General features: G+C 38.2%; 1 protein-coding gene across 1 annotated transcript in view; it reads right to left on the bottom strand.

The window, feature by feature from the left end:
* The window catches only part of LOC120531405 (intelectin-1a-like), a 44,728-nt gene extending 22,472 nt beyond the window's left edge, over positions 1-22,256 (bottom strand). The window contains exon 1 of the mRNA XM_039756793.1: positions 22,029-22,256. Coding sequence (XP_039612727.1) covers positions 22,029-22,095 — 67 coding nt within the window. The 5' untranslated portion in view covers positions 22,096-22,256. The remainder of the gene's footprint in view (positions 1-22,028) is intronic.
* Between the last annotated feature and the right edge of the window lie 2,215 nt (positions 22,257-24,471).

The following is a 24,471-nucleotide window of genomic DNA, read 5'->3' as shown; positions in this document are numbered from 1 at the left end:
ATGAGCTTACAACTTGCTTTTAACTGCTGCCTTGCTAATATGGTCTGCCTGCAAAGGATGCAACACTCTCTGTACTCCTTTTTCTGTGCCTACACAGAAGTTTTATTTTTTATTAAAATTGTAATTCTGAAAATTGCCATAGACCCTTTCTTATACCGGTTCTGTATTAACTCATTTAAATGACAGTTGGTGTAATAAATCAACTGAACATTCGAGTCTAGTAAGCTGGGAAAACTGCAACACGGAAGTCTGAAAAATGGAATATGTTGGTTGTACCCAATGAAAGATGCAATTCAGTAAAAATAAATGTCAAGCAGCAGTTAAAAATTACAGACAGGCAAAAAACGTACTATATACAAATACTGAGACAAATTTAATACTGAAATAGCCTGTTATTCATCTTAAAAGTAAGGATATTAAAGGCATCTATGCGATCATTACTCATACCAATTGTGGGGAAAAAAGCATCACAGTGATAAATATTATTAAAAGAAAGATAAAGCAAAACCAAGTTATTAAGATTACTTCTTTGTCATACAGTTTAAATTACCTCTCCCAGCAGTACTGCTGCAAGTCAGGATGAGCTCTTAATGAGACACCAGGTCACGTTTTTCACAAAAGAATGAACTGATATATGAATTGATTGCTAAATCAGTAAATATACAATTAAACGTTTTTTTAAAGGTATTGCCCCAACTTGATTTCCTTTATTATTTCACATGAAAAAAACAGCCCCTTTGTTTATATATTTGTTTGTTTTACTTATATAATTTTTTGAATGAACAAAGTTATCCAACATCATTCGGAAGGCAGACACTTCCTTAAAATTCAATATTATTCCTTGCAGAACCGCTTTAATTGAAAACCATTGGTAGGCTTTGAGTATGAAATGGTCATTTAAGTTCCTGCAGCATCATATCTATTTGGGTTTAGGTATCAACTTTGACTAGGCAAGTCTGAAACTTATTTTTCTTCCATTCTCATGTATATCTGCTTTAATGTTTTGGATTATTTTCTTTCCACACAATACACCTATCCTTTGCTTTTAATGTTCTACAGCAGAATTTGTGGTTTCTTCAATGTTATAGGCCATTCAAGTCCTGAGGCTGCAGAGCATCCCCACTGTAATGAACTTGGGAGTTTCCAAGCATAAACATCCCATACAGTGACTGAAAATGGCCAATATGGTAGAAATTACTGTTAAACTCCACCTAGACACACAAAAAGGACAATGAAGTATCTTTATAAATAAAAGACCCATTTTAACAAGAATACTATGTACCACAAAAGTAAGCTGTGAATACTGCAAGGTGGAAGACACCGAAGGCAATGCTTTTAAAAGACAATCCTAAAAGTCCAATCTGAAATCCAAGAAACAAAGGTTCAGAAAGTTACAAAATAATACCAAGAAATTGCAACAGAAACTCATTAACTCCATGTGTGCATTCACCTGGAACTGCAAGGGACTATGGGTTGTCCCTGCCTTTATAGGGCTGAGGGCAGTCCATTGATGGTGATGGGCAGGTAGCGCCATCTTTTAGGAGAACACCCACAAAACACATGGCACATAATAAAAGGTACTTAAATGTAAGGAAACTAAGTCATTTATAATAACCAAAATAAACATAAAAACAGCATCTGAACCCCAGCCAGTGGAGGAACCCTGGCTGAAATACAACACTTACACCATCACACTACAATCATTATGTTTGATTGCTCATATGATGTTCCAATTATACAAGTGCTGTATTTGTTTTACACAGTATAAAACAGGACCTATAATGTCCAATTTTTTTCATTTTGTCATATCTGTCCATACACATTTCTCTCAAAAGGCTTTGGGAACGTGTAGGTGCCATTCTGGAAAATGAGAATCCAGCATTTATCTTCTTCTCAGTTGTTAGCTGTTCTGTCTTGTTGCTTTAAAGTGAAGCCCATTTTTCCAAGTGCATGTTTGCATGTTATTGTCGAGTCATGAACACTAATCTTCACTTAGACAAGGGATCCCTGTGCTTCCTTGAATTTTTTAGGATCCTTTGTAAGCTCTTGAACGATTATACTCTATACCCTTGGAGTACTTATTGAGGATCAGACACTGTAAGAGCCATTTGATAGTTATCGAAGTTATATTAAATTTTTGCCTATATATTAGTGCATAGTCTATGGGAGATTCTTACAGCCCCTGTGAGTTGAATTGAATTGGTATATTCTGTTTCTAGCCTCTCTGATTATAGGTTAGTCTCAGTTAGTGATCTGCCTTGCCATGTTAAAGGCATGGAGGGCACACAGTTTTAAACCGTGCCTTAACATGCTGTATTGAACAAGCAGTGTTGTATGTTTAGAGAATACTGAAGGCGAAGTATAGTGTATTTAAGTATAGAAACAACTGAGGTTTGACAAGAAAAGCTAAGTTTATAAAAGACACATTTTGTCCCATTTATTTTGCCTTTTATTCTACGTGTGTGACAACCTTTTTTCTTTATTTTTGTGTGGACTGTTTCCTTTAAATTTTCACTAAATCTTTAAAAGCAAACCTTTGGACTGAGAGATTTCTTTTGATGTGCGTTTGACCTGTGCTTCATCCGGACTTAGTCACTAGCAGCTACAGACACTTTTGGGTAGATTCAGTTGAAGATTTTTCCATTTAGAGGCTCTGGCTGTCATTATGGATTTGTGAAGTCCCAGAGCATTAGAAATGGTTCTGTAGCCCTTTACAGACTGAGAAATATTAGCTTTTTCTGATGCCATCAAGGATTCATATTGGCTGTGACATTATGTGTTTGTTCAGTGGATTTGTTAGCAACTTGACTCTGTTGGCATTGTGTATTAAGCAAGACTGGCTGTATTCAATCAACTGACTCTTAATACCCCTTAACTGCATTGGGGCAATTACTATATATCTCTTTAACTGCAGGGGGCTATTGCTTTTTCACACATTTCCAGTTGGCATCAGACAACAATGTTTATTGTTCTAATTCCTGATATACATAATGCTGAAAATGTGGAGCAGACCTCAAAACAACACCAAAGGTTAATCCTGCTCTTATTTAAGGTATGGGCCCACTAGATAACCCATACATATAGCAGCCTAACCTCAATTTAAATGCTAGGCTCCCAGCCTGCTTAGGCCCAAAATGCCCTATTAGAAGTAAAAATTGTGGTCTAAAGGACAAACAAAAAGAAATCAGGAATCATAAAAAGAAATAAGAAGGAAAAAGAGGAGAAAAAAAGTTTACCTAAAGCAAACAAATCCAATATATCCACAAACCCATATCTTTAAACAAGAAGTTCAAAACCAGTTAATCCAAATGAGCATAAAAATCACAAACAACTTTGAATCTCGAACAACAACCAACCAGTTTCTTTTATACAACTTGGGCAGTCTCCCAGCTGTATCATCAGGTGGCCAAGCCTTCTTTGGCTCCAAGCAAAGGAGACAGGGCAGATAACACATATATATATGCTAACCACCACCCCATGGCCCCACCCACGTAGTAGTGAAACAGGACAGTGAGGATGGCCCTACCCAGCTCCCTACTCCTGACGTCACATTTCCCTCTCCCCTCGGCCCTCAGCCTCTGTCTAGGATTAGCGTGAATATATCATTCTTGCAAGCGAACTATGATTCTTAGCGCAATAAGAGAAGTTGTAAAGTTTTTAGCAAATTATAGAAAAAACCTCTTGTTCTTTTGTTTGCTATTTAAGCTGAGGTAAGGAACACCCCAAGGCTGGCGCATAAGAGAGGAGGGCCCTGCCACCCTTCCCTCAACCCACTGCGTGTTTCTCGGATTCGTGCAAATAAATTGGTACCACAACCGAACAATGATACATAGCGCGATGAGAGAAGCCACAGACAGACATTGGATTTTATATGTCTACTAGCAAAATACCCGCGCTTCGTAGAGGAGAAGTAGTGTGTTAAAGAAGTTATGAAAAAGAAAAGGAAACATTTTAAAAATAACGTAACACGATTGTCAATGTAATTGTTTTGTCACTGTTATGAGTGTTGCTGTCATCAAGGATTTGATTATCATTATTTCTTTCAATCAGGTTTGTATTTGGAAGACGTGTTGTGTTCAAGTTACATTCCGTATTTGTCAACCGTTGTAAGATAACAGGTTTCATTCATCGAAGTGTTCACTACCCAAATCGCTACTCGTGAATCTAAGATGTTTAACAGGCATTCCCGGTATTAACTTGTGAATTTGCCTGCGAATATTTAGCGGCAGCGTGTCTATGAACTTGTGGAATCACCTGCGAGTATTTAGCGACAGTGTCTCTATGGAGTTGTGAATTTGCCTGCGAGTATTTAGCGGCAGCATCTCTATTAAGTTGTAGAATTGCTTGCGAGTATTTAGCGACAGTGTGTCTATTAACTTGTGGATTTTTCCGCGAGTATTTAGCGACAGCATCTCTATTAACTTGTGGATTTTTCTGCAATTATTTGGCGGCAGCGTCACAAAGTTGTTTTTGTCTAGCTGCATCAGAAAATGTGCCACGACGTCTGACATGCCTCCTTTTTACTGTTTTCTCACAGCTTGGATTGCTGCTGTCATAATCAGTTTGAGTTTCATGGTTTGTTTAAATTACGTTAGTATTTGCAGGACTTGTGTTGAAGTGACGTTCGGCATCTGTCAAGCGTTATAAGCATACAACCGGTTTCATCGATAACTTTGCATCCAGCTTTTGAGAGTTTAAACATTCATAAACATCAAAGTGTCCACTACTGAAATCGTCACCTGTGAATCTAAGATGTTTAAGAGGCATTGGTGGTTGTCCAAATGTGTAAAATATTTGGCCATTTCGGTACACTTGAAAGCGACAACCAAACAATTTAGCAGCAGCCATCAACTCACATGCAGAAGCATTGGTGAAGGGCTTCAGCATTTCACTCTTATAGTGCCCCTGTGTAGTATAATTATCTCCTGTACCGTCATCTGTCCACACCTTGAACCTGTCCCAGTCATTCAATACATAAGACACAATGTTCCTCCAGATATCAAGATTGAGCCTGATATGGCCATGCAATATGTAACACAGAGAATGGAAAAAGCAGGCATTATCTCCGGGCATGGAAACCACTTGGTAAGTGACAGTTCTTTGATCGATGGTGATCACCTCAATAGACATCTCAGCACCCAAATCGCTACTCGTGAATCTAAGATGTTTAACAGGCATTCCTGGTATTAACTTGTGGATTTGCCTGCGAATATTTAGCGGCAGCATGTCTATGAACTTGTGGAATTGCCTGCGAGTATTTAGCGACAGAGTCTGTATGAGCTTATGGATTAGCCCGCGAGTATTTAGTGGCAGCGTCTCTATGAACTTGTGGATTTGCCTGCGAGTATTTAGTGACAGCGTGTCTATTAACTTGTGGATTTTTCTGGGAGTATTTGGCAGCAGCGTCACAAAGTTGTTTTCGCCTAGCTGCATCAGAAAATGTACCACGATGTCTGACACGCCTCCTTTTAACTGTTTTCTCACATCTTGGATTGCTGCTGACGGACGGCCTTATATGGGCAGGCAGTCAATTACGTGGGAGGCGTGGTGATGGGGGATGCAACTCCGCCTTACACGGCGACCGAGTTGCAGGCTATGGACGTATATATGTACGTAAATAGGATTCAGTTATGACAGTTACACGTAGAATTTCGAAATTAAACCTGCTTAACATTTGTAAGTAACCTGTAAGGAATGAGCCTGCCAAATTTTAGCCTTCTACCTACATGGAAAGTTGGAGAATTAGTGATGAGTGAGTGAGTGAGTCAGTCAGTCAGTCAGTGAGGGCTTTGCCTTTTATTAGTATAGATATCTCTCAATTATAAAAAAAAATCTTGGGAGGGAGAGACTAGGGAGACAAAACGTGATCTTCACGGAACACACTTAAAAGACCTGTGAGACAAAAGAGATTGGCCATGGAGCGTCTTGCGGGGACCTTAAAAATGAGACTTGGTGCCAAGAGATTGACCCAGGACTGTCTCGCAGGGACATAGAACATGAGATTCTTGCAAGACACGCCTTACTTACAACCAATATCAAATAAGACCATGGGCAGCAAAATACTCTGTCGTGTAATCCAGGGCTCTCAGCGCATATAAAGCATATAAGGACAATATGTTATAGATGAATTGTCAATGAATAATCGAAGAAGAAAGAGCAGCACAGAGAAAAGAGTCCCAAAATCGTTGGAGAGAAAAAAATGCAAAAAAGAAACAATAATCTATGAGCAAATTCAGAAAATAAGGAAAGTAATAATCAGCCTGGAACAAGTTGAATAAAAAAAAAAGCAGGTCCAATTCGGCTCAGAAATAAAAGACACAGACTAAAAGACAAAGTAGAACTTCCTAAAGACATTCAAAAACATGCAGAGCAGGTTAGAGATTATGAAAGCCAAAGTAAAGATCGCATTAGCGCAAACAAAGAGAAATTATTACTCAGAGAAATAATGGAAAGGCGAATAGAGATCAAATATATGGAAATAGGTGATATGTCAGAAGTATGCAAATATTGTAAGGCTTTGGAGTTTAAGTCAGAGATTGTCTAATTCGTGTTGCCATCGGGGAAAAGTAGTGTTTATACACAATAAAGGAGGTGTATCCAAGAGAATTAAAAGATTTGATGTTTGGGGAAAGTGAAATCCACAAACACTACAGGCAAAATATCCGAGTCTACAATAATCTTTTCGTATTCGCATTATTCAATGCTCAAGACATAGATTTACACAAGAATGAACCATACGCTATGAGAATCTATGGTCCAGCAACAATTAAAGCAACGACAAGTTTAATTTCCAAGAAACAACAATTTGGTCAGGTGTATATTTTTGATCATAGAGAAGCGATGCAACATAGAATCGAAAGAGTTAAACGATCGGACGTATTAGAAATTATACAGCCAATACTGGATGCAAATCCAGATGTCCAAAAGTATCGCACTTTACACAAAATTTATCTGCAAAACACGGACAAAGAGGCTTTCTTGGATTTCTGTATGAATCAGAAAGACCACACACGCATATATAATAAACCAACATGTGACAACTTATTAGCGATAATAGTTACGAAAGATGGAGATATCAAAACAGAGTAGATATTCCTGTTTATCCAGAAGCAAAACATGAATCAACATTTCTGCCTAATAATTCCCCACATTCCGATCCATTACTCTTTCCTTTGTTTTTTCCAGATGGAGAAACAGGATGGTCATACAATATGAAACACAAATTCAGAAAAACGAATAACACCAACACAATATTTCAGGGCAAAATTAGCGATACATTCCAATGTATTTAACCCACTTCTGTCATCTCAATATCTAACACAACATTACATTATTAATGCGTATCTAAAAGTCGAAGCTAATCGTTTCTTCTTTATTTTGTTTTATCAGAAAGTCTTAATTTTATTGAAAGAACTCGAAATGGTGTTCGGTCAAATCCGAGCATACATTTACACGATCGAATTTCAAAAATGAGGTTTACCGCACATGCATTTATTGGTTACTTTGCAAAAGAAATTATTAACTGCTGATGATGTAGAGATCGTTTTGTCTGTGCTGAAATTCCAAACAGAGAAACCTATCCTGAATTACGGTATAAAGTCATTAAACACATGTCTCACGGACCTCATTTAAAAGATTCAGCATGTTGGGACTCAAAAGAAAGAAAGTGTTTAAAAAAAATTCCAAAAGCTTTCGTTCAAACAACAGATATGACTAAGGCTCGCTTTCCAGATTATCGCAGAAGAGATAATCATCATGAACAACACACTTATCACGGAAAGAAATATGGAAAAATTGTGATGATCGATAAATCAATGATTGTACCATATACCCCGTATTTGCTAAAAAGATTCAATTGTCATATTAATGTCGAATATTATGTGTATCCGGAAAACCAAACACGGGGGTTGGCGAGTGAAGCGAGCAGGGGGCAAAACCCCCTAGTATATATACTGTATATTTATATACCGTGTTTCACCGAAAATAACTAAGACTAAAAGTCTTATATTAATTTTTGCTCCAAAAGATGCACTATGGCTTATTTTCAGGGGATGTCTTATATTTATTCATGTACAACAATATACATTTATCCAAATACAGTCATGTCATCTTCTTCTGGAATATCGTCATAACTCTCCACATTCAAACACTGAATTCCAGCCTGAATTTCTTGCTGCATCAGCCGCTTTTAGGATTCTACAGGATCGAGGTGCGCACTTCGATGTTTGATGAATGGTTTGATGTGGTGAAGCAAAATGCTGACATACAAATGCATTTGTGGTACTTTTATATTCAAGCGTCGCATATTCCCCAAAGTAATGACACGATACATTTTAAAAGTCTCACATACCATCTTCTGTGCCGTCATTTTTTTGTTGCACCTTCACAATACAATCAGAAAGTACAGCAGCGTATTTGAGCCACAGAGAAAAAAATAAGGACATAATGAAAATGTCTATTTTATGATTAAAGTAAAAATTTCAGCTTTAACCTCGAAATGTCCACATTAACCTCGTAGTTTATCATTAAAGCAGACCGTCGTAAACATCATCTTAAAACCTAAGCAGTTGTTAAATCACTATGCGCTTCTGGGGATTCCTCCTGATCTGACAGCAGCAATAGATCACCACACAGAACACATTAAATTTATGATATTCCAGTTCTCTGCACATTTACAATTCTTAGATTTATACTTGATATCACTGTCATGATATACTGCATTAAAATATGTATATTATATTTTACAGATAAATCATTAACTTTGTTTAAATAATGAATACTGCTAATAATTACACATAAGGGATGACACGGTGGCAGAGTGGTATCGCTGCTGTCTCGCAGGGAGTCACGTCCCTTGTGATCCCTGCCTGGAGTTTGCATGTTTTCCTGGTGGGTTTCCACAGTGTGCTCAGTTTTACATCCAAAGACATGAAGAATTGGGGATTTAGTGAAGCTACAATGATGCCAGTGTGTGTGTGTGTGTGTGTGTGCTTGTGTTCACCTTGTTGCGATGAGCTGATTCCCCCGTCCAGGAATTTTGTTTCTGTCTTGCTCTGATGCTGCTGGAATGGGCACATCCCCAAATTGAAGGATTTAATCATTAAACCTCCTTTTCAGAGATATTGTGGCAAGGTGTCCTCGGAATTTATTGGATGTTTCGGGCACACGCGTCGCATCGCATGAAGTATAAACCTGGCCTTAGTCACCTTACTTTTCAGCTGACAATCTAGACTAGGGCTTATTTTTGGGGTAGGGCTTATATTACAAGCAGCCTGAAAATCATGCTAGGGCTTATTTTCGGAGTAGGTCTTATTTTCGAATTTTCCAATGTCTCTCTGTCTGTATGTCTGTCCGCTTTTCACGAGAGAACTGCTTAACAAATTTTGATCAGTTTTTTTTTCTATAATTTACTTGAACATTCCGTTGATTATGCAACTTCTCTCATCGCGCTAAGCGTCATAGTTTGGTTGCAGCACCAATTTATTTGCATAAATCCAAGGCTACGGGGCCGAGGGGAGGGGGAGGGAGGTGGGACCTCAGGAGTAGGGAGCCAGGTAGGGCCCTCCTCACTCACACGCCAACCTCCATTCAATGTGTTGGAGAGTACCTTGCCTCCGCTTAGCTAGTAATACCTGTTTGTTCAGCAGACATTATCATCTAGAGATCGTTAAGGAGTAATGTTTGACGTTTTTGAGAGAGAGATCACAACTACGTTTGCTTTAGAGGTATCACGGCCATTTGCTGTTCTCCCGATGCAGGGGATGCTCTCCCATCAGAACTGAACACAATCAGATTCAGTGGCATTGTTTAATGTTGGAGCGCACCTATCTTCAGCTTGGCCAGACATACCTTCCCAACTTTTTACATTTTTGGCAAAAAGATCACAGCTACATTATTGCCTCTGACAGCAAAACCAAAAATACTGTATATCAAGAGGCCCTCGGATACAACAGCTAACAATATAAATTCTTCTCAATACAAATTATTAATTTTTTTTACATTTTTTTATTGATTTTTAAAGTTTGTCCTTTTTCACTACTATGTGGGTGCAGCCGCGGGTGACAGCTAGGACATGTATATATATATTACATAGTGTTTCACCCTTATTTGGGCTCATCAGGCATACACACTCCACTGCACCCCTCACGGGGATCGAACCTCGGACTTCAGCATCAGAGACGAAGTCCCTTTACACTGTGCCACAGCGTGTAGTTCGTTTATTTGACAGCTTAGAGATTGGAGTAATTACATTCATAGCATCTGTAGTCTGAGTCTCGATCTGATTGTATGGGTGGTTACCTTCCAGGTAACGCATGTGGTTGGTCTGCCAGTCTGCAAACATCCACCATGGGCCCTCTCAGTTGCGAGAAGCAGATCATAGAATGTTACATAGTTTACTGTCAAATAATGCAAAAAGTACACGACACGTGTTTTGCCCTTATCAGATCGAGACTCAGACTACAGATTCTATGAATGTAATTGCTCCGATCTCCCGGCTGTCAGATAAACAAACCACATTTCATGGCGCAGCGTAAAGTGTCTTTGTTGCTGACGTCCGAGGTTCGATCCCCATGAGGGGTGCAGTGGAGTGTGTATGCCTGATGAGTCCAAATAAGGGCGAAACACGTGTCATGTACTCTTTGCATTATTTAACAGTAAACTATGTAACATTCTATGATCTGCTTCTCGCAACTGAGAGGGCCCAGGGCGGATGTTTACAGACTGGCAGACCAACCACATGCGTTAAATGGTAGGTAACCACCCATATAATCAGATCGAGACCTAGACTACAGATGCTATGAATATATATATATATATATATATATATATAGTATACAGTGGTGTGAAAAACTATTTGCCTCCTTCCTGATTTTCTTTTTTTTTTTTTTTTTTATTTATTAATTTTATTACAATCAATACATAGCAATCAAGTTTTTACAAAAAAAAGAATTATGCTAAGAACAAATCGATCCCCACCCTTGAGAGAGAGAGCAAGCCAAGCGGTGTAAAATTTAAGGCTTTTAAAAATACCTAAATCAACAAATTCTCTGTGCTTTATAAAATCATTTCAAAATATTACTGATTAGATCCTGCCATGTTTTGAAAAAGTCTGCACAGATCCTCTAACTGAGTATTTGATTTTTCCAATTTTAAATAATATAACACATCAGTTTCCCACTGACTTAAAGAGGAGAGTTTGGGTTCTTCCAGTTTATCAGAATAAGTCTGCGTGCCAACAGTGTAGTGAATGCAATCACAATTTGTTTGTCTTTCTCCACTTTAAGACCCTCTGGAAGAACCCCAAACACAGCTGTTAATGGGTTAGGAGGGATTGTGAGTCCAAGACTGTCTGAGAGGTAATTAAAATTATTTGTCCAGAATAATGTTAATTTGGAGCAGGCCCAGAACATGTGACCTAGTGAGGCTGGGGCTTGGTTGCAACGTTCGCAGGTTGGATCATGCCCTGGAAACATTTTGGAGAGTTTTAGTCGAGACAGATGTGCTCGATATATAATTTTGAGTTGTATAATTGTATGCTTTGCATATGGAGCTTGAGTGAATTCTCTGCATTGCTACTTTCCACTCCTTTTCTGATATATTAATTGAGAGGTCATTTTCCCAGTGTCCTCTTGGATCTTTGAAAGGAAGGGATTGTAAAAGGATTTTATATATTGTAGAGATGGAGTCTAACTCCTTGAAATTGAGCAATAATTTTTCCAGCGTGGATGAGGGTGCAAGATGAGGAAAATCTGGAAGGTTCTGTTTAACAAAGTTCCTGATTTGAAGATAGTGAAAGAAATTTGTAGCTGGAATGTTAAATTTGGAATGTAATTGTTCATAGGATGCAAAGACGTTGTCTATATAAAGATCTCTAAGCAAGTTAATTCCAAATTTTTCCAGATATTAAAACTGCATATGTTTGTGAGGGTTGAAAGAGGTGGTTCTTTTGCAGGGTGCCACAGAAAGAAGCTTCTCCGTCTTAAAATGCTTTCTACATTGGTTCCAGATTCTAAGTGAGTGGAGCACAATTGGGTTATTAGTGTATTGCCGATAACGTGTGTTTATTGGAGCACAAAGCAAGGAATACAAAGAAGTACTGCAGGATTTTACTTCTATTGCGGTCCATGCCTGTGTATGTTCTTCTATTTGTGTCCAGGTTCTTATCGACTGTATATTTGCGCCCAGTAATAAAACTGGAAGTTAGGTAGAGCCATGCCGCCTTCTGCCTTTTGTCTTTGTAGGGTCGCTCTTTTGATGCGTGGATGTTTAGAATTCCAAATAAATGAGGTTATTGTTGAATCTAATTGCTTAAAGAACGATTTATTAATGTATATTGGTATGTTTTGAAATAAAAAGGAGCTTAGGAAGAATATTCATCTTAACAGTGTTAATTCTTCCAGCTAGTGTGAGATGAAGGGTTGACCATCTATGCAAGTCTTGTTTAATTTTTTCCATGCAGACGACGAAATTTTGTTGATAAAGAGCTTTATGTTTACTTGTGATGTTAACCCGAGGTATTTAAACTGTTCTGCAATGATAAAAGGAAGGGTGTCTAATCTAATATTATATGCTTGCGAATTCACGGAAAGAGTACACTTTTATTCAGATTAATTCTGAGACCAGAGAGCTTTTGAAATTCTGTGAGTGCTGCTAAGACTGCAGGCACAGAATTTTCTGGGTCCGATATATACAGTACCATGTCATCTGCATATAATGAGATTTTCTGTTCCAGTCCTTCTCTGCTAATCCCCTTTATCTGATCAGTATTTCGACAATGTATTGCCAGTGGTTCAATGGCAATTGCAAACAGCAGTGGTGACAAAGGGCATCCTTGTCTTGTGCCACGTTCTAGTTTAAAGTAGTCTGAGCAAATGTTATTGATGCAAACTGAAGCTTCTGGGTTAGTATACAGTAATTTAATCCATGCACAAATGTTGGGCCAAACCCAAACTTCTCCAAAATAGTAAAAGGTATTTCCATTCAATCATGTCGAATGCTTTTCTGCATCCAATGATAATAATATTTCTGGGGTGTTTGATTTAGTTGGTGAGTATATTACATTAAACAGGCGTCGAAGATTTGAAGATAAGTGTCGGCCCCTAATAAATCCAGTTTGGTCTTGTGATATTACTGAGGGAGCACTTTCTCCATCCTTCTAGCTATGATTTTAGAGAGTATTTTAACGTCGTTATTCAGAAGTGAAATTGGTCTGTATGATGCACATTGTAATAAGTCCTTATTTTGTTTTGGAAAGACAGTGATTAGTGCTTGGCGAAAGGTTTGTGGAAGAGATTGGTTATCTCTGGCTTCTGTAAATGTTGCTAATAGGAGGGAGCTAGCTGAGCGGAGAATTTCTTGTAAAACTCTGCAGGGTAGCCGTCAGGGCCTGCTGCTTTTCCACCTTGGAGTGACTTTATAGCATCCAGTAATTCTGATAATGACAGAGGTTTATCGAGTTCCTCCACACTAAAAGCGTCAATTTGTGGTATCTGTAATTTATCCAGAAATGCATTAGATTGTATATTGTCTTCTTTAAACTCAGTAGTATATAGGGATTTATAGTAGTCTCTAAAAGTGTACATTATATTTTTGTGTTCGATGATTTTATCTCCGTTCGTGTTAGTAATTACGAGATTGCGTTGTACATCTTGCTTGTGAATTTGTTGCTAAAAGCTTATTAGCTTTCTCTCCATGTTCATAATAATGATGTCTGGATTTGTAAATTAGTTGTTCGGTTTCTTTAGTTGTCAAGAGGTTTAATTCTGAATGTAGAGCCTGCCTCCTCTTATGTAGAGTCTCGCTTGGTAGTCTGGCATGTTCTTCATCTATTTTAGTAATTTCGCTTTTATCTCTGCTACTTTCTTCGCTTCGGATTTATTTCTGTGGGAAAGATATGAGATAATCTGTCCTCTTAAGAAGGCCTTAAGAGTTTCCCAGAGTATTCCTGCAGAGATCTCAGGGGATGTATTTGTCTCTAGAAAGAATTCAATTTGTTTGGATATAAATTCAGTACAATTCTCGTCAGCTAATAGAAGCGGATTGAGGCGCCATCTGGGGTGAGTGTATGGGGCTTAGTAATTTCAGCTCCAAGATCATCGGAGCATGGTCTGAAATAACAATAGCATCGTATTTACAAGATTTAATCTTAGGCAAGAAGTTATTATCTATAAAGAAGTAATCAATCCTTGAGTAGCAATGATGTACTGGTGAGTAGAAAGAATATGTTCTTGAATTTGGGTTTAAAACCTCCAGGGATCTGATAAGTTGTGATCAGTTATAAACTTTGTAATTATCTTTGCGGTGTTAGTTGCGTTCCCCTGTGGAGGAAGTCTTATCTAAAAGTGGATTTAGAACACAATTAAAGTCCCCAGCCATTATAAGTTTATGAGTGTTCAGATTGGGAATGGATGCAAATAAATTTTGTATAAATTCCTTATCATCAACATTAGGTGCATAAACATTTATCAAAATCATTTTACAGTTAGATAAGTCTCCCATGACCATCACATATCTCCCTTCAGGATCCAATACTACATCTGATGCTACAAATGGTACTGTTCTATGTATGAGAATTCCCACCCCTCTAGTTTTCTTTGTAAAACTAGAATGGAACATTTGGCCAGTCCAGTCTTTTGCAGCGGAACTGATCCTTACTTAGTAAGTGGGTTTCCTGTAAAAATACTATTTTAGCATTTAGACCTGTTAGGTGAGAAAGTACTTTCTTTCTCTTTAATTCGTGATTCAGGCCTTTAACATTCCAGCTTACGAAGTTAACTGTCCCATCATGGAGACACTGATTCTGAGTTTTTGGTGTCATATTATAGTCTTAACTGGAAGTGAAATAGTTTAGGTCTTAATTTCCTATTCCCCCAAGAGTTGTTGCCATGCAGCTTATTATTACGTTGATAGTTATAATTATAAAGATTGAGATGATAGATTAGATATAGATCAAGCCTGCTCTCTTTCTCTTCCCCTTAACCCCCACCCTCCCTTTTGCCTCCCCAGGTGAGGCTAAAACCCACTTCATGCAGTCCCAGTCCTCTGACATACCCAGAGACAGAGCACGTCCAAAGCACATCAAGCCCCCATGCAGTGGCGCTTTAAGGTTAAAAGATAGAGATATCTGTTACCAATATAGTCTTTAAAAGAGGAAAAGAAAAAAAAAAAAGAAAAGAATTTTGCACTTAATATATATATATATATATATATAATCTTCATCAATTTTAGTGCATTAAGATGATATCCCCAGATAATAAACCCAGGTGATGGTGTTAAAGATGTGTCCAAAACAAGCATAACAAGTCTTAATGCAGTAATAGCAATAACAGCAAACCAAGGGTATGATATTGAACAGTCTCATTTAGGGTACACATGAAATAATTAGAAAAGAAAAAGAGGAGGAAAACGTAATTAAGCACAATAAAACATAAACATTTAGCGCCCTAGTAATACTAAGTAATGATAAGTAATAAGTAAGTAATAATAATATAAGAATATGAGAATATATGCTGATAAAAACCCGTATTTTAAAAACAAATAGATCAGACAGTAGATTATTAATCCTAGCTTTATCATTTACCGCCATGACTCACAATTATGTATCAGAATAGTCCCGGGATCAGCTTTCTTAATTCATTTTCTGCCTCCTCCTTGCTAGCGAAAACATAGAAATGACCCTGCCATTCCACTTTCAGTTTTGCGGATACAGGAGGCCGTATTTGACATTGGCTTGCCGTAGCAGCTGTTTAATATTATAGAAGGCGCGTTTGATAGCTGTTGCTGGAGAGAAGTCAGGGAAGACGCGAATGTGGCTATTTTCATATATAATATCTTCCTTTTTTCTGAGGAGTTCCATCACCTCTAACTTAAATGATAATCGTTCAAAACGAACTATAAAAGATCTTGGTCGGGGTCTGACGGTGTTTGATCCGCGCTGTGATAAGCGCTGCTATCTCAGATTCTGCTTTAAAGTCGCCCCCGATTATTTTAGAAAAAAGTTCAGTTGCGAATTTCACAGGGTTTAAACTTTCTCGATTCTCCGGCAGGCCTTCAATTCTGACATTATACCTTCTATTCCCATCTTCTAAAGCAGCCAGTCTGTCTCCAAGTTTTTCTCCGAGTTTTTTACATTCCGAACTGACATTTACTGCTCTTTCCTCGGCACTGGCAGCTAGATGTTCGGCTATTTCGATCCGATTCGTGAATGTCTCACTAAGATGCTCCAATTGATCAGCAAGCGTGCTCAGTTTAACCGAGTTTTTCTCAATGCGCTCTTCAATTTTACCCAGCACCTGTCGAAGTTCAAGTTGTACCTCTTGACGCAGCCTTTCATTTGCCTGTTGGATTTCCTGTTGGATTTCCTGTCGCAGACATTCATTGGCCTGTTTCATCTCCTGTTTAATTCCTGTTTCAGTCTCTCAAGTGCCTTTGCCGTTGCTTTCTCATTAGCCTTCTCGCTTTTCTTTATATCTTGCGTGAGCTCAGCGAGCAACACTTTCAGTTCAGATAGCTCAAATGTGCCTTCTTGTACGTAGATGAAGCAGCAGACTCTGCTGAAGCGGTGTCCCGCTGCTCCAGTCCCGCGTAATTGCGTAACTGAAGCCGCGGACCTCCCGGCCTTTTCCAGTTTCAGGTAATCCTCTCCAATTGGCGAGCTATCCACATCTGCACTCACGATCGCACCTTCGCTCCCCTTTTCGCTCTCAGCCGGCGATGTAGCGGACCGTGGTCCCGAGGAGTCTGTACTTTCGCCCATCTGATCCAGGTCTGTCTCTGAGAGGCCGTATCTCGAACTAGGGCTTGCTGATCGCAGCTTGGATGTAGCTTTAGTCTTCGATTCTTTCGGACCCCCCTTCTTGTTGGCCATGTTTATATGTGTTTACATATACTGTAGCGTCCCTCTCGGGTTGAATAAATACAGGATATCTCAGAATAATAAGCAAATAATATGAAAAATAGCACCACTGCTAGCGGAGCTCCACTTCAGACTCTCTCGCATCGGACGAGACCAAATCCCTCCTTCCTGATTTCTTATTCTTTTGCATGTTTGTCACACAAAATGTTTCTGATCATCAAACACATTTAACCATTAGTCAAATATAACACAAGTAAACACAAAATGCAGTTTTTAAATGATGGTTTTGTTTTATTTAGGGAGGAAAAAAATCCAAACCTACACGACCCTGTGTGAAAAAGTAATTGCCCCCTTGTTAAAAAATAACCTAACTGTGGTGTATCACACCTGAGTTCAATTTCCGTAGCCACCCCAGGCCTGATTACTGCCACACCTGTTTCAATCAAGAAATCACTTAAATAGGAGCTGCCTGACACAGAGAAGTAGACCAAAAGCACCTCAAAAGCTAGACATCATGCCAAGATTCAAAGAAATTCAGGAACAAACGAGAACAGAAGTAATTGAGATCTGTCTGTCTGGTAAAGGTTATAAAGCCATTTCTAAAGCTTTCGAACCACAGTGAGAGCCATTATCCACAAATGGCAAAAACATGGAACAGTGGTGAACCTTCCCAGGAGTGGCGGCCGACCAAAATTACCCCAAGGCGCAGAGGCGACTCATCCGAGAGGTCACAAAGACCCCAGGACAACGTCTAAAGAACTGCAGGCCAAACTTGCCTCAATTAAGGTCAGTGTTCACGACTCCACCATAAGAAAGAGACTGGGCAAAAACGGCCTGCATGGCAGATTTCCAAGATGCAAACCACTGTTAAGCAAAAGAACATTAGGGCTCGTCTCAATTTTGCTAAGAAACATCTCAATGATTGCCAAGACTTTTGGGAAAATACCTTGTGGACTGATGAGACAAAAGTTGAACTTTTAGAAGGCAAATGTCCCGTTACATCTGGCATAAAAGGAACACAGCATTTCAGAAAAGAACATCATACCAACAGTAAAATATGGTGGTGGTAGTGTGATGGTCTGGGGTTGTTTTGCTGCTTCAGGACCTGGAAGGCTTGTTGTGATAGATGGAACCATGAATTCTACTGTCTACTAAAAAATCCTGAAGGAGAATGTCCGGCCATCTGTTCGTCAACTCAAGCTGAAGCGATCTTGGGTGCTGCAACAGGACAATGACCCAAAACACACCAGCAAATCCACCTCTGAATGGCTGAAGAAAAACAAAATGAAGACTTTGGAGTGGCCTAGTCAAAGTCCTGACCTGAATCCAATTGAGAGGCTATGGCATGACCTTAAAAAGGCGTTTCATGCTAGAAAACCCTCAAATAAAGCTGAATTACAACAATTCTGCAAAGATGTGTGGGCCAAAATTCCTCCAGGCTGTAAAAGACTCATTGCAAGTTATACAAAGCGCTTGATTGCAGTTATTGCTGCTAAGGGTGGCCCAACCAGTTATTAGGTTCAGGGGGCAATTACTTTTTCACACAGGGCCATGTAGGTTTGGATTTTTTTTCTCCTTAAATAATAAAAGCCATCATTTAAAAACTGCATTTTGTGTTTACTTATGTTATATTTGACTAATGGTTAAATGTGTTTGGTGATCAGAAACATTTTGTGTGACAAACATGCAAAAGAATAAGAAATCAGGAAGGGGGCAAATAGTTTTTCACACCACTGTTTATATATACAGTATATATATTCTTAATATAATGCAAAATGCAGTAGCAAAATAATTAAGGGGGCAAATAGTTTTTCACACCACTGTTTATATATACAGTATATATATTCTTAATATAATGCAAAATGCAGTAGCAAAATAATTACTAAATAAAACAATATTACATAAATATAACACAGGAAAACACAAAACCAAAAACAGAGTTAATAACATAATACAAAAAATAATGTTTGAAAAACTGCACAAAAAGTAAAGAGCATCCTTGAGCCAGGGAAAATCCTCTGGCTGAAACACAATGGTTTGTTAGATAAAGTCTGCATTTTTTGTTACCTCAGGAATCCTTTATCTAACTTTACATTTTCATTGAAGACCTGAAAACACCGATTCTCAGTTTTTAGGGGCTTTATTGCCGTGTATACAGAATACAGTAAAATTCATGCTTGCATGTGATAATCAACATGCAACCAACTGCCATGCTCTTCTCCATATTAAATAAGAAATAGAAAGGCAAATATCCGCCAAGGCAAACCTGTGTAACTTTCACTGTATGATAAAACTGAGTGGTAATGGGCTTTATTTGGTTTACTACAGAGATTAATGAATTTGTACAAAACTTAGGTCGCTAAGTAATTAACCAATCAATTTCAAACCATGTGATGCTGGAGCATAATAAGATTTTTTAATAGGACATTTATAATTATGGCTTACTTTGAGAAAGCTAGTTGGAATTCAGAATGCATTTTGTAATATGGATGTGTAAGCAATACAGCAATGGACAGCTGTTTTGTATGTAAAATAACAGCCAAGACACAGCTGATAGGGTGTTTGTACAAATCTGAAAGAACTTATACTTGCACTATGTCGTGTTACAAGAATCTCCAAACAGTAGAATGTGTTCCCATGTTGACTGTATTCTATAAAAGCTTTAAGCTACAGTAAAGTGCAGACAAACTCAGTGACAGCTGAAGGAATATTTTAACCTATGACATGCACTGAAGTGACCAAGTTGTCCATTTATAAATGTCACTTGTGGTCATCAGCACAATGCACTGTTCATTATGAATGATACAAGTCATGGCCATTCCTTGGCATAGGTAAGGTGAGCGACCACTTGGACATTTTACAACTTTAATACTGTGGTACTGTATGGCTGGCAATGCAGTGATGGATTCATCTGAAAATCTGAAATTGTTTAGTATGTTGGTAGTGTAAATTATTTTGGAGCATCTTAATATCTTAAGTCAAAAGATAGAGAAATTGATTAAAGGATGTAGAAAAAAACATCCTTCAAATAAATGGATTCCATACACTATTCAAGCCAAATCCGCAATGTCCAAGTCAGTAAGTACAAGTTTGGAGATAAAGAAAACTCACCCTGCCCAAGTAAGCAAGCAGGTTCCAGACTTTAACAGCAATACTGAAGTATCATATTTCACGTGGGGTTTGTTTTCACGCTGGACTAGTTTACAGTCTCTAATTAACCCTAGGGATGCAGGAGGAAAATTAAGTATCCTCATGAAATACACAGAGGTACAGTAAGAAGTGTCAGACTACATATTAGCCATGTGTCAAAATAAGGAGTGTGACACTGTCACCAGTAGGCCTCCATGCCATCTATGTACAATTCTGCAACATTCAAATGGTTTTGGCTCCACTTCTCACACTGATTTTTTACAATTTTTTTAATTAAAAATTTAGTTATCTCACTTCTTCTTGACAAATAATATACTGCTGGTCAATCTTTCCTTTTATGTAATGTGTTTATAAAGTGATTTACATATCTCTATTATAAAAAAGAATCCTGGGAGAGAAAGACTAGGTAGATGAGAAGATCACGGAAGACACTTAAAAGACCCGTGAGATGAAATAGTTTGGCTACGGAGCTTCTTGCGGGGACCTTAAACATGAGACTTTGTGCCAAGAAATTGACCCAGGACTGTCTTGCAGGAACGTAGAACATGAGATTCTTGCAAGATATGCCCTACTTACAACCAATATCAAATAAGACCATGGGCAGCAAAACACTCAGTTGTGTAAAGGCTTTGAGCACACACAGATGCAGGGCTCCCAGTGCATATAAAGCATATAAGGACAATACATTATAAATGAAACGTCGACGACTAAGCAAAGAAGAAAGAGCAGTGCAGAGAAAAGTGACTTAAAAGCGTAGGAAAGAAAAAAATGCAACAAAGAAAAAGAATAATCTAGGTGCAAATTCAGAAAATAAGGTAATCAGCCCGGAACAAGCGGAATTGAAAAAAAGCAGGTCCAATCGGGCTCAGAATTAAAAGACAAAGAGTAAAAGACAAAGTAGAACTTCATAAAGACGTTCACAAAAGTTGGCGCTATGCACATGCAGAGCAGGTTAGAGATTATGAAAGCAGTGGAATTCAAAAGGCCCAAAAAAATGTTGGCGCAATACACATGTGAAGAAAGTTAAAGAATATGAAAAGGAAAATTATAAAGTATCAAAAAAAAGAAAGTAAAGATCGCAGTAGCGCAAACAAAAGGAAATTATTACTCGAAAAAGGGAAAATATTCACCACGGACCAGGTGTCATTGGAAAAAAAAGCAGGACAAAGCAAGGTCAGAATTAAAAGACAGATTAGAAAACAAAGTAAAATGTCATAAAGAGGTTATAAAATAAGGAGGCCAAACACATGCAGAACAGGTTAGAGATAATGAAAACAGGAATTTAGAAGACTCAAAAAAAACGTAGGCGCGATACACATGCAGAGCGATATACAGAATATAAAAACAGAAAAAACGACAGTGTCTAAACAAAGAAAGTAAACATTGCATTAGCGCAAACAAAGAGAAATTATTACTCAGAGAAATAACGAAAAGGCGAATAGAGATCAAATATATGGACATAGGTGATATGTCAGAAGTACGTAAATTTTAAAGCTTTGAAGTTTAAGTCAGAGAATTTAAAAAATGTGGTTTACCTCACATGCATTTATTGGTTACTTTGCAAAATAAATTATGAACTGCTGATGATGTAGATCGCTTTGTCTGTGCTGAAATTCCAAACAGAGAAAGAAACCTATCCTGAATTATGGTAGAAAGTCATTAAGCACATGTCTCACGGACCTCATTTAAAAGATTCAGCATGTTGGGATTTGAAAGATTCCAAATATTGTTTTTACTGAAGTTCTGAAATAAAAGTGAAACTAATGAAATAGCAACAATTCAAAGAAAAAAAAAATCTTAAAAGTGTGTATCCGGAAAACCAAACACGGGGGTTGGCGAGCGAAGCGTGCAGGGGGCGAAGCCTCCTAGTACAGTAAAAATTCTTAGAGCCACATGTTTTCCACATTGGTTGCCAAAAGGCAGATTAAAATAAGGAAACCCTAAACATGCAGTGTTATGGGTTTGAGCCAACACCTTGTCAGCACATCATTATAACAGAAACATTAGCAAAAATCACACTTACCAGCTCTGGCATCACAAGTGTTGGCTCCAAAAATGAGAAAGCAAAGTACGCTAGTCTGATAAAACATTTCTGCAGCAGAACTGTTTTCTCAATTTGGAAATGATGGTTTGAATTCTGTTGCACTTACAGTATCACTTGTAGCTGATTAAAATTATAAAAGAAAAAGCTTTTTTCATCCTTTCTGACTTCTGTTGGTTTCACAAACTCCCTTATACTAATGGATAAGAAATGATTAACTGACATAGTTGAAATAGATAAAGGTTGAATGAGGAGGCTGCTTGGTTTGTTGGCTTAAAAGTGATACACAAACACTAAGTAAAATATTAACTATTTGGTAAAAAACACAAGTTTATTGCTTTTCCATTTTTTTGTTTCCTTCTTTTGGGTACTTCAGTTTCTGAATGTAGTCTCTGCTGCCTGGCAAATCTAACTCAGCCCAGTGTGTGTGAGTTTATGTGAACTCCCCTGGGTTTTGCCTTGTGCTGGTTGTTTCTCTGTGTGAAGAGGTTAGAACATAAGAATTCTGACAAATGAGAGGAAAGCATTCAGTCTTTAAGCTCTTTTGTTTAGCTAATAGCTAAGCTGTCCCAATATCTCATTCAGATACTTCTTAAAGGTAGTGAAGGTTTCTGATTCAATTGTACGGCTCAGTAGTTTGTTTTGGAATTCCACAACTCTTTGGATAGATAATATAAATACAGTATTTGGGCAGAGGCAACTTTTTTCTAATTTTGGTTCTGTACATTACCACAATGAATTTTAAATGAAACAACTCAGATGCAGTTGAAGTGCAGACTTTCAGCTTTAATTCAGTGGGTTGAACAAAAAGATTGCATAAAAATGTGAGGCAACTAAAGTATTTTTTAACACAATCCCTTTATTTCAGAGGCTCAAAAGTAATTGGACAAATTAAATAACTGGAAATAAAATGTTCATTTCTAATACTTGGTTGAAAACCCTTTGCTGGCAATGACAGCCTGAAGTCTTGAACTCATGGACATCACCAGATGCTGGGTTTCCTCCTTTTTAATTCTCTACCAGGCCTTTACTGCAGTAGCTTTCAGTTGCTGTTTGTTTGTGGGCCTTTCTGTCCGAAGTTTAGTCGTCAACAAGTGAAATGCATGCTAAATTGGGTTAAGATCAGGTGACTGACTTGACTATTCAAAACATTTCCACTTGTTTGCTTTAATAAACTCCAGGGTTGCTTTGGCTGTAGGTTTTGGGTCATTGTCCATCTGTATCATGAAACGCCGCCCAAGCAATTTGACTGCATTTAGCTGGATTTGAGCAGACAGTATGTCTCTGAACACCTCCGAATTCATTCGGCTGCTTCTGTCCTGTGTCATATCATCAATAAACACTAGTGTCCCAGTGCCACTGGCAGCCATGAATGCCCAAGCCATCACACTGCCTCCATCGTGTTTTACAGATGATGTGGTATGCTTTGCATAATGAGCTGTTCCACGCCTTCTCCATACTTTTTTCTTGCCATCATTCTGGTAGAGGTTGATCTTGGTTTCATCTGTCCAAAAAATGTTTTTCCAGAATTGTGCTGGCTTTTTTAGATGTTCTTTTGCAAAGTCCAATCTAGTCTTTCTATTCTTGAGGCTTATGAGTGGCTTGCACATTGCAGTGCACCTCTGTATTTACTGCCATGCAGTCTTCTCTTTATGGTAGACTTGGATATCGATGCGCCTACCCCCTGGAGAGTGTTGTTCACTTGGTTGGCTGTTGTGAAGGGGTTTCTCTTCACCATGGAAATGATTCTGCGATCATCCACCACTGTTGTCTTCCATGGACGTCCAGGTCTTTTTGTGTTGCTGAGTTCACCAGTGCTTGCTTTCTTTCTCAGGATGTACCAAACTGTAGATTTTGACACTCTTAATATTGTAGCAATTTCTCGGATGGGTTTTTTCTGTTTGGCTTCTTTCACCTGCATGGAGAGCTCCTTTGACCGCATGTTGTCTGTTCACAGCAAAATCTTCCACATGCAAGCACCACACCTCAGATCAACTCCAGGCCTTTTATCTGTTTAATTGATAATGACATAACAACGGACTTGCCCACACCTGCCCATGAAATAGCCTTTGAGTCAATTGTCCAATTACGTTTGAGCCCCTGAAATGAAGGGATTGTGTTAAAAAAATATTTTAGTTCCCTCACATTTTTATGCTATCTTTTTGTTCAACCCACTGAATTAAAGCTGAAAGTCTGCACTTCAACTGCATCTGAGTTGTTTCATTTAAAATTCATTGTGGTAATGTACAGAACCAAAATTAGAAAAAAGTTGTCTCTGTCCAAATATTTATGGACCTAACTGTAAGTGCTTTCTAGCTTCAGTCCTAAATTCACTTCCCTTTAATTTACATTTACATTTTTAGTTGAAAGAATTCTGCTGGATCTACTTTATCAATGTCTTTGAGAAGACCCAGATTAAGTCCCA

This window comes from Polypterus senegalus, chromosome 6 (assembly GCF_016835505.1).
Source record: "Polypterus senegalus isolate Bchr_013 chromosome 6, ASM1683550v1, whole genome shotgun sequence".
NCBI lineage: Eukaryota > Metazoa > Chordata > Cladistia > Polypteriformes > Polypteridae > Polypterus > Polypterus senegalus.
This window is presented reverse-complemented; position numbering and strand designations above follow the sequence as displayed.